Below are 11291 nucleotides of genomic sequence, written 5' to 3' on the forward strand. Positions count from 1 at the left end.
GTTCCATGGGAGAAAGATGAGGTTATCTGCTCCCGTAAAGATTTACAGCCTCGGAAACCCTGTTCAGGGTTGCTGTGGGTCGGAACCGACTCGATGGCACTTAACAACAACAATATATCACCATGATAAGAAGTAATAGTATCAATCCCTGGTACTTGTATTAATCATTAAATTTATTTTTCCACATTTGTGTATGGCAAGACTTTTTTCGGCCAAGGTTTTACTATTTGGTCTCAATTTTTATTAAGAAATTTAAAACAAGTAGTTAAATGATAATGAGTAGATTAATAAACTATGGTGTGTTTTTTTTTGCTTTTTATTTAAGTTTTTTATTGAGAATTGAGTGATCGTCTACGTGGGAGAACAACGGTTTTACACTCATCGTTTCATTGCAATGATTACAATCTCCTCCGTGCATCATCATTCAACAGTATTTGTTTCTACTCCCTCTCGGTTTTTTTTTTTTGGATATACACAAAAATACTCAGGAATATATAATCATTTGAACAACCAATGGGCACATTTTGCAAGCTTGCCTCCTGGCAGCCAACACACAGTTTTTCTCTTTCCAAGAGTCTAGAGCCCTCAGCTGCTCTTTCTCTCCGTCCTCATCTCTGCCTCTATCTCTGGTTTCACTGCTTCTCTGGATAGGGTCCCAGAATTATTCCACTTCTGCTCTTCTCCCTTCATGGTCCTAGGATCTTTTGTTCCTGGGCCATAAGATTAACTATTCCCCACATTATGTTACAAAACTTCTACCTTTACAGCTGTGACAGTCGCAATTAGTCATAACAACAATTACTCACTATTGAATCATAGGAATCTTATCTCCATCTCCTTTAACCCAACCTGTCTAAACAAGATGAAAACAATTTAGTGCGATTCTACCTTCCCCCACACACTCTGGAACTAAACCATCTCTTGAAAACTTGTAAGCCAGTCACCTTGTGACTTTATAGCCTCCCATTTTAGGATGGGCACTAAGTTGCCCTTCCCTATCAACCCTGTATACAGAAGAGGTAGGATGAGGACTCCTTCCCTCTCAGTTGGTATTTTGAGCTACTACATCCATTAAGTATAGGGCTAGGCCAAAATCTTAACAGTGCTTTAAGGTTTTATTTTACTGTCAGGTTCCAAAGAAGGGTACTACCATGGTTGCTATGCCATCAACCGAAGATTGGGTAAGACAGAAAGAGCAGAAAATCAAACACAGATGTAAAATGTCTTACAAATGGAGTCAGTCAAAAAACAGTCACAGACATGGTTGGAGTGGGGAAATAATGTTAAGATGCTTGGCTGTCTTTTGAATCTTGGTTTCCCTGGCATACCATTATAAACTAGACACTAGAGGGGAAGAGAAAGTAACAGCCAGAAATATCACCACAGAAAGCTTGTAAGTCCGTCTTCTGCCTATAACTGATTGGAATACCTAAAATGGGGTTACAACGTGCCCAGGAAGGAGGCTTCCTGCTGAGTCTCTGCATTACATAAGACCACAGGTGGAATCCTGAATAGCATCCAGAATCTTCTGAGGTGGGAAATTTCCACTTGAAAGGACAAGCAGACCAGCCTGGAGCGGCTAGAAGAGCAGAAGATACTTCTTCAAAGAAAGACCAACAGGAAAAATATAAACAATAATGGCAGTTCGACTGATTACTTCAAGAACAAGCAAGTTGCTCGCCCAGGAGACATCAAGGCAAGTGGTCAGGTCCCCTCAGGGCAAACCTCCTTCCAAGACTAAAACTCAATGGGAATACATGAGCAGACATGCACACTGATTGGTGACATTTGTCACCAATAAGGGAAAGTGAGGGAAAAACAGCAGTGAAGCTGCGAGCTAAGCCTTACAACGTTCAACAGACTCCTGGTTAATCCGGGTGGAGACCTGGTTAACCAGCAGTGTGGCAAAGACCTGTAGACTCTTGGGCCCAGAGTCAGTGACATAGCCACAGAAGACTAGAGTGGAGAGTGAAGTGGAGAGTGGTAAGAAGAGAGGGCATATGCACAAGAACACCCACACTTGCAGATAAAACCCACTTGACCTGGCTTCAATGACTGGATGATCAGAGCTCAACTAGAAGAAGAGGAGGAAAAAAGGAATAATCTGATATAATTTGATGAATTTGACCTACACCTCTGGATGCAGCAGCTCTAAAGAGGGAACAAATCCTTACAGTGAGGACCATGCCCCCCCCCGCCATATATAGGCCAGACTCAGATGGGCAACTTGGACATTGGCTACCCAATATGGGGGTGCTACAAAGACAATAAGTGATCGGCTTACAAGCTTTCAAGAGGGATTCTAGATCCAGAGGGCATGGAGGAAGGTAGAATCTCTAGTAGAATCCAATCTGTCTGGGCAGGGCTGATACAATAGTGAATAATAGTTATCAGGACTGACTGTGAGGGTTAGAAACATAAAAGTAGACATTCTGTAGCACAAGAAGGGGAGTGATTGACTTCGCAGTCCAGGAGCGGAGGTCTCTGAGACCATCAAGGGAGTAGAGCAGGGTGTGGGACCCTACCCAGAGAAACAGTGATGCCAGAGATGGATGCAGAGACGATGACGTGGAGAGACGGAGCAGCTGGGGACTCTAGATCCAAAGAGGGAGAGGGGCTGTGTGCTGACAACCAGGGAGCAGGCTTGCAGGGTATACCCTTTGATTGGTTGATGATGCATGGAGGGGATTGTAATCATGGCAATGAAACAATATATGATAGGATGAATATAAAGCTAATGTTCTCCCATGTAAACTATCATATAATTCACAATAAAACATTTTTTAAAAGTCACAAAAAACTTTTTTTTAAGTAGAAATATTTTTATAATAGTTTCCCCCCACTAATCTGAATAGAGCTGAATCCTCTAGCATTTAACTGACAAAATGATGTGGAAAATGAGTGAAACTTAAGTTATCCCTTAAAGCAGTTTGTGGATGTGGACTGAGCAGTCCTGAGTACTCTAAAGCTCAGAACTATAATAGCAGTATCTGTTTCCACTAAGAAATCTAAAGTTCTTTTACTCCTTTAATTAGCTACTTCACCCCCACCCCCAGTTAGCTGCTTTTTTGGTTCTATGTCATCTGAGATCGTTTTCAAGATAGGACGACTATGAAAACAAAAGGAAATATAAGTCTTCTTTTAAAAATGCCCAATAGATAAAGTACTTTGATATAGATTCAATACTTTAAACATGCAAAAAATGTAAAAGACTAGAATTTGGGAACAAACTTCAGGAAAAAAAAATTGCTGGTGGCATATTCTGGATCCCTTCCTAAATGGTATGGCAGCCAACTAATTTTGACATGTTCTACTACTTATGTTCACTGGATGAATTTTTTTATGTTTACAGGAGGACAGGAGACAATTGGTGAACAGAAAAATGTTTGAGAAGAGAAATTAACTAGTTAGGGATTATGTTGACAATCATACAGAGGCTTGTTTAGGCTCTTTCCAAAACTTCAACGCAGCACTGCACCAACACTTAACAAAGTCAAAGGATTCTTAGTTTCTACCTGAAGAAAGGAAGGAAAAGGATTGAACTGGCACTTCTAGCTCTCCAAGATAGAGGAATTGGCTTTGCCTTTCCCTATACCATCATAAAACTGTCAATCAAAATTCATGACATCTTTGAGGTTATATCACATGATTACCTCAGATCTCAGTTTAACCAACCTCCCAAGGGGTTGGTGTTCTTTTGGATCCTGCTACCCTGAATTCCTCCTATCAAAAGAGTTTATCACACTGAATTGTTAATTTTGAATTTATCTGAATCCTCCCGTAGATTACAGTTCCACGATCACAGACTACACAAGGATTAGTCAAAAGTATTGCTATATAGTCACAGAAACCCTTATTAAAAATGTAAAACTACTGTTTCTCATCAGTTCCTCCCCATCTAGGTCTATACATTTCTAAAAGCAGTGCTTCCATCTGCAACTCTTCCTTGAATTCTGCACTCTTTGATTTACACCAGTCAAAGTGGCAGTTTTAGCATCCTTGAGTCCTGATTTACACCAGTCAAAGTGGCAGTTTTAGCATCCTTGAGGGACTCAGACTGTGTGTTCCTTTTTAATGTTGTTTGCATTTGGGGCACAAAAGGAAGTCTGAAGAGGAAAGATTAGGACTGTAGGATGGATGGGATAAAGTTTCCCAAGGAAATTCTCTTAGGACAGCCATTGCTGCCCTTGAAGAATGAACAGGTCCACTGGCATGATGGAAATACCTTTTTCTCACCAATGCAGTTTTCAATTTTTTTTAACCTTCATAATAAGACTCATGGCTGTCCTGTGTCCTTTGAGAAAATCTATTAAGACTACCCCTTTGGGAACCCAAAAAAACCAGCCACCATAACCTTCTGAGCTAACCTCTATGCCGTATCCTTTCAGAAACCCACTATTTTGATGGATTATTTTTTCTTAAGGTATCCTAACAAGACTAAGGTTAGTGTGTTACTGAGAAAACTTGTCTCTAGCCATCCACTGATAGCAGAGATGTGTTTAAACACATTTCCTTTGGAATAAACCTGTGCATATAAAAATTGGAACCCTAGAAACAATGCTCTTATGACTTGCCCACGTATCTTGGGTGTTCAATGTATCACTAACGTCCAGCACAGATCCTGACATATAAGAGCTCAAATGAATCAAGAAGGAAGAAGTATACTGTCTTAGACCATGATCAAATGTTACAGCCTATTCTCCTTATTTATATGGAAACTAAGACCAATAACAAAAAATCTTGAATTTATCTCTGCAGATAAAAAGAATAAACAGATTTTTCAAAAAATCAGTAAGTTATGTTTTATTCTCTTCTTTTAGTTGAGAACCAGTTTTGGAAACAGAAGGGCATATGAAGTAAACCACTGACAGTCAGTGGTACTGAATAGCAGAATTTACTTTCTGAACCATGACTGAGAAGATGAATTCCCCTTAGGGGACAGACCTCATTTTCTGAAAACAAAGAATGTGCCTGAGTTGAGCAGAAAGGCTTCTTCTAACTTTAGTATAAAAGAAGAAAATATTCCACAAACTTCAAAAAATGGCAATCATAAGACTTGGGAACTCCAGAGCCATGGACACTGACCCAGCCTTGGAGGGCTGAACTGAGAGTGAAGCATGCAGCTGATAGGAAGTGCGGAGAGAATCAGAACACCCAAACTTACAGATAGTACCCGTTTGACCTAGCTTGGATGGCTTGATGATCAGAACTCGACTAGAGGAAGATAAAGAAATTTGATAAAGGAAGCAAGTAAAATTGCTACAATTTGACGAACTTGACCTGTACTTATGGATATGTTGTTGTTGTTATGTGCCGTGGAGTCGGTTCTGACTCATAACGACCCTGTACAGGGTTTCCGAGGCTATAAACCTTTACGGGAGTAGAAAGCCTCATCTTTCTCCCACGGAACAGCTGGTAGTTTCGAACTGCTGACCTTGAGGTTAACAGCCCGATTTATAACCACTATGCTACCAGAGCTCCTTATACTTATGGATATAGTAGCTCAAAATACCAACTGAGAGGGCAGGAGTCTTCTCATCAAGGATCAAGCCTATCCCCTCAATACACAGGGTCTGATAGGGACAGACAACTTAAGACACTGGCTACCTAAAATGGGGGTGGAGGGGGACTATAAAGGCACACCGTGGCTGCCTTACAAGTTTTCAAGAGGAAGTTTAGTTCAGAGCGTGCAGAGGAGGGTAGAATCCCCACTGAATAGCTTTCATCTTGTCTAGATGGGTTGGGTGAAAGGAGATGGGGATAGGAGTCTTTTGATTCAATAGTAATTGTTATCATGACTAATTGTGAATGTCACAATTGTAAAGGTAGAAGCTGTATAACAAAAAGGGGGGAGTAGTAAATATAACCTTCTAAGAACAGAGGACCCTAGAACCATCAAGAGAGAAGAGCATGGGTGGAGCATGGGATCCTAACCAGAGAAGCAGCAACACGAGAGATGATATGGAGAGAGAGAGAGCAGCTGAGGACTCTAGACTCAAGGAAAGAGAAAGGCTATGTGCTGGTGGGTAGAAGGTTGGCTTGCAAAATGTGCCCTTTGGTTGTTTAAACTATTATATATTTCTGCATGTTTTTGTGTACATTAAAAAAACAACAAAAAAACAACAAACAAACAGAGGGAATAGAAACAAACACTGTTAACTGATGGTGCATGGTGGGGAATGTAATCACTGCAATGAAACAAAATATGGCTAGTTGAGTGCAAAACCAATGATCTCCCAAGTAAACTATCACTCAATTCACAATAAAAGCATTAAAAAGATGGCTATCATAGAAGTCTGACAAAAGAAAATTTTTAATAAAAAGAGGAGAAAAAAATGATCAGAGAAACAAAAACAGACTGACAGGCCCGCTCCAAAATACTTGAGCATCTCATTAGTACAAACAAGCAAAGACAACCTTTAGCATTAATAAAATTTAGAGGTCTGGATTTGATCTCTAAATTACAGCTGTGGAAGCACATTGTATACAAAAAGAACAGCTTTTATGTGAAAATGAAGAATGACTACATTATTAAATAACTGTCACACTACATCATTAACAACTGGCAAACCATATTTGTATTAAGGTCTCAGAATTTGTATTAAGGTCTCAGAATCATGTTTAACCAAGTGGACATATCACAGCCAGTGTGATTCATCCTTTGCACTCTTGCCATTTGTTAATGCCAGACATATGTCATTAATGCACAAAATAGTCAGAGAGGAGGATTTTTCACTATTGTTGTAAATGAGAAATGTGTTGTATATAAAATGTGAATCTACACTACCCTATTTTAGAACTGCGTAACTTCTTTTCAGAGCTCACTGATAAGTAGACCAGACATCCAGAGACCAACCTATTGCAAGGACAAAAATAGCAAAAAAAAAAAAAAAAACAAAACTATTGTTATGTCAAAAGAATAACTTTAGTTCACAGTAAAGAGAAAATATTCAAAAACTAGAAGAAACTGTCTTAAGAAGTATGCTCCACATCCCAGGAATGAATATCTTTAATTAATAGACCAGGACCTTTACAGGGCCTTCTAATACAAAAATCCTGAAACAGGGAAATACACTTCATTAATAAATGCTAAAAATTTCAGATTAATTGCTGATTAAATTTGTCAGACATAAGCTCTCAATGAACAACATAGTGAGTCTAATAGGTGGTGGTGAGGTTAGAATTAAATCTCTTCATCTGATAATGTATCACATAATTTGTCTCCTAATAAATTATCACACCTTTAAGAGGCAGAGTCTAAAAATTCTGTTTCCTTATACTGACTACCACTACACTTACAAACTTACATTATAAAAGGATTGTTGGTGTTGTTGTTATGTGCCACGGAGTCGGTTCTGACTCATAGCGACCCTGTACAGGGTTTCCGAGGCTGTAAATCTTTACAGGAGCAGAAAGCCTCATCTTTCTCCTGTGAAACAGCTGGTAGTTTTGAACTGCTGACCCTGAGGTTAGTAGCCCAATTCATAACCACTACGCTACCAGAGCTAAGCCTATTAATCACACACTTTCAGTATACAACCCTATCAAAATAGTTTTTTTTTATTATTCTTCCCCTCAATGATGTTCTGTAATGCTATAGTGAAATAACACTATATTCATAATAAGAGAACTAACTTTATTCACAATGTCTCACATTCAGGTATCATTTGTCTTCTCTTGCAACTCTAGAAATCTGGAAAAACTAGCTCTTCAGTAGGTATTGTCAACCCCACCACCTCCAATAAATCATTCATAGTAAATACAAGGATGGTAATCAAATACCATTATTAGACATATTCTCCTCAAGGTTAGTGACTAGTTTCTGGAAAAGCTAAGAAAACATACTTACTTCTTGACTCAGTCCAGAAAAGGTTTTCTGAAGTTCCTTGGCAAATTCCAAGTTATGTAGTATTTCTTCATATTTCTCTACTGCTTCCTACCAAATAAGAAAACAATTCTGAGACCTTAATACAAGTATGTCAAAATTAGTGTTCCTTATATTATGTGCAACTGAGATTTAAAACTTTATAAAGTAGTCATAAATACATATATAGGGGGAGCATGGTGACTCTATACAATAAGCACTGGTCAGCAGTTCAAGTCCACCAGCCATTCTTTGAGAGAAAGATAAGGCTTTCTGCTCCCACTAAGATTTAAAGCCTCAGAAACCCTGTAAGTCAGAACCAATGACGGCACTCAACAACTACATAAATATATAAATATACAAACACATACATAAATATAGTGTTATGGAATCTTGGTGTGGTGCTGAGGGTTAATGCCACAAGGTCAGACATGCTTCCATCCTACAACCTTATCTTATTCTGACACCAAACATCCCTCCCACAGCACTCTCTGCTTGACATCTGGGTTCAACAATCCATTGAAATGGCCACACAGAACTCATAACAATACTCATGAATATGGGGTTTATTAAGGAAGTGAACAGGGTACAATTCAGGATCAAAACCAACTCAGGAAACAGCCGTACTCCAATCAGGAACACCTCTTGTCTGCCATACTGCAATACTCCAAGCCAAGTGGCCCCTTGGCTTCTGTCTTAGTCCATGGATCTAGAGCCTGCAGCTGCTCCGTCTCTCCATGCCACAGCCTCTGCCATCCATACCGTGATTGTTTTTCTAGGTAGGGCTCTCACATTCCATTCATGCTCTTCCTTATTGATTGTCTTGAACTCTTCCATTCCTGCTTATGAAATGGCTCCTTTTAAAACTAGCTGAAGGGCAAAACTAACCATCCCAGGCTTAGAGTCCTGTATATATTTGTTTGCATGGTCCCACCCAATCACTTGGTGGGAATTAAGACACTGGATAGAAAAGTCATATCAAGCAAATTCAAGGTACCACAACTAAGACAAGTGTATTATTGAAAAAACATGTCTGCAGTTGGTCAATGATCACTGACATGTCAAAACACATTTTATTTGGAATAAATCCATGCATGTATGAACTAGAACCCTAGTAGTGAGACTTATTGACTGATCTTCATATGTTATACCTCGACAAAGCTGCTTAATAAGAGTCTGCTAATGCCAAGTCTTTACGAGTCCTGGTATGATGCTGTGGGTTAAGGCGCTGGACTGCAAGGTCGTTTGAAACACAAAGTTGGTAGTTCAAGCTTACCAGCTACTCCTCAGAAACCCTACACAGGGTCACTATGAGTCAGAACTGGCTCAATGGCACTTAACAATAACAGTAATAATGCAAGTCTTTAAAAAGGTATACAACAATAGAATCTCCTATGCTCTGCCCACTATTAATATAAATTTGGCACAAGCATTTTAGAAAAGTTCGGCATTTTTAAACTATTACTTATGGACATATCCTAACAAGTATAACGCTTTGCCAATGAGTCAGTTTCAATCCATAGTTTTTCAGAGTAGAATTGTCCCGTAAGGTTTTCCAAGTCTGCAAATTATTATGGAAGCAGACTACCACATTATTTCTCATACAGAGTAGCTGGTGATTTTGAACTGCCAACCTTTCAGTTAGAAGCCAACTGCTTTAACCACTGTACCAGTAGATCTCCTTTTATTTACTCCTTAATAAGTAAATAATTGAAAAATACTGCACCAATATCTCAGTGACACATATGAAATTGCTCCAAGTACAGTTGCCCATAATAGTTAAAAAAAAAAAAGGAAGCAACTCAAACATCCATTTGTTATAGATTACTACTGAGTCATGATCACCACTCGTCTGTCACTTTGTCATACTGTGATGGCTTCCATGTTGCGGTGATGCTGGAAGCTTTGCCACTGGTATTTTAAACACCAGGATTGCCCATGGTGGACAGGTTTCAACAGAAATTCCAGACTAAATAGAAGGAGAGGTGGACTACTTCTAAATGTTTAGCTACTAGAAACTTTATAAACAGCAGCAGAACATTGTCAGATACTGTGGCAAAAGATGAGCCACTCACTTTGAAAGGCACTCATAATACATCTGAAGAAGAGTTAACTCCTCAAAGTAGAGCTAACAGTGATGATGAGAATGAAGTAAAGTTTTCAGGACCTTCATTTGCTGATGCGTACAACTCAAAATGAGGAAAAACAGCTGTAAACATGTACTGATAATCAGAAAGTGGAACGTATGACGTATATATCCAGAAAATTTAGACGTTGTCAAAAACAAAATTCAACACATAAAGATCAATATCCTAAGTATTAGTGCGATGAAATTGACTAGTATTGGCCAGTTTTGACAATCATTTGGTTTACTATGCTAAGAACAACAAATTCAAGAGTGGAGTAGCTCTCATCATCAAAAAGAACGTTTCAAGATCTACCTTGATATACAATATGTTTGTGATTATATACATATGCGTGACGACAATAATGAGGTTGGACCAGGATCAGACAGTGTTTCATTCTGCTGTGCATAAGGTCGCTATGAGTCGGTACTGACTTGATGGCACCTAACAACAACAACATAAGGAAGATGAGTAAATACCACTATTAGTAGAATTTATCCACCAACCACAAAAGTCTGTGATAATGAAATTGAAGAATTGGTGCCATAGGATAAACACTAGAACTCAAGGTCAGTTTGAACCGCAAGGTAGGTAGTTCAAACTCACCAGATGCTCCTCAGAAACGCTATATAGGGTCGCTATGAGTTGGAACTCACTAAACTTAAAAACAACCAACTCCTTCAGTCTGAAATTGATCAAACATACAATCAAGATGTATTGATAACTATGGGTAAAGGGAATACAAAGGTGGGAAACAAAGAGGAAGGATCAGTAGTTGAAAAATATGGCCTTAGTGTTAAAAGAAACGATGCTTAAGATCACATGACAGAATTTTGCAATATCAATGACTTATTCATTGAAAATACCTTTTATAAAAGACAACTGTATAGAAGGAACAAACAAGATAGCGGATCGGGTGGATGTATAGCAGAGAGCTCCGCCAACAACAACACAGAATACCCGACCAAGCAGGCTCAGGGGATGGTCCCAGAACTCTGAACCACATATAATGGAATACTTAGAAGGTTGGAAGGCTCACAGCTGGGGGAATCTGTGGCAGAAGCAAGAAATCTATTGTTTTCTAGTCCGGGACACTCGGCTGCTCCTGGAGCCGCCATCTTGGGTGAGACCACATGGGGGAAAGATCGGAACGGCCACAGACACCTGGCAGAACCGCTGAGATAAAGGTGTGGACATTCTTCTCTTTTGGTAGCTGTTCATTGGTCCCTTGCTGTCTGCGCATCTCCATTCTGGTAACTATAGTGGTGCCTGAGCTAGTGGGCACCCCAGCCCCACCCTCG

The 11291-nt window shown here is 39.4% G+C and overlaps 1 protein-coding gene across 2 annotated transcripts in view; it reads right to left on the reverse strand.

The window, feature by feature from the left end:
• CAPRIN2 (caprin family member 2) overlaps window positions 1–11291 on the reverse strand; it is a 54482-nt gene that overhangs the window by 32661 nt on the left and 10530 nt on the right. For both annotated transcript variants that reach the window (XM_006874747.1, XM_006874746.1), the window contains exon 3: window positions 7850–7936. In XM_006874747.1, the coding sequence (XP_006874809.1) occupies window positions 7850–7936 (87 nt within the window). The remainder of the gene's footprint in view (window positions 1–7849; window positions 7937–11291) is intronic.

Source organism: Chrysochloris asiatica, unplaced genomic scaffold, assembly GCF_000296735.1.
Source record: "Chrysochloris asiatica unplaced genomic scaffold, ChrAsi1.0 scaffold00299, whole genome shotgun sequence".
NCBI lineage: Eukaryota > Metazoa > Chordata > Mammalia > Afrosoricida > Chrysochloridae > Chrysochloris > Chrysochloris asiatica.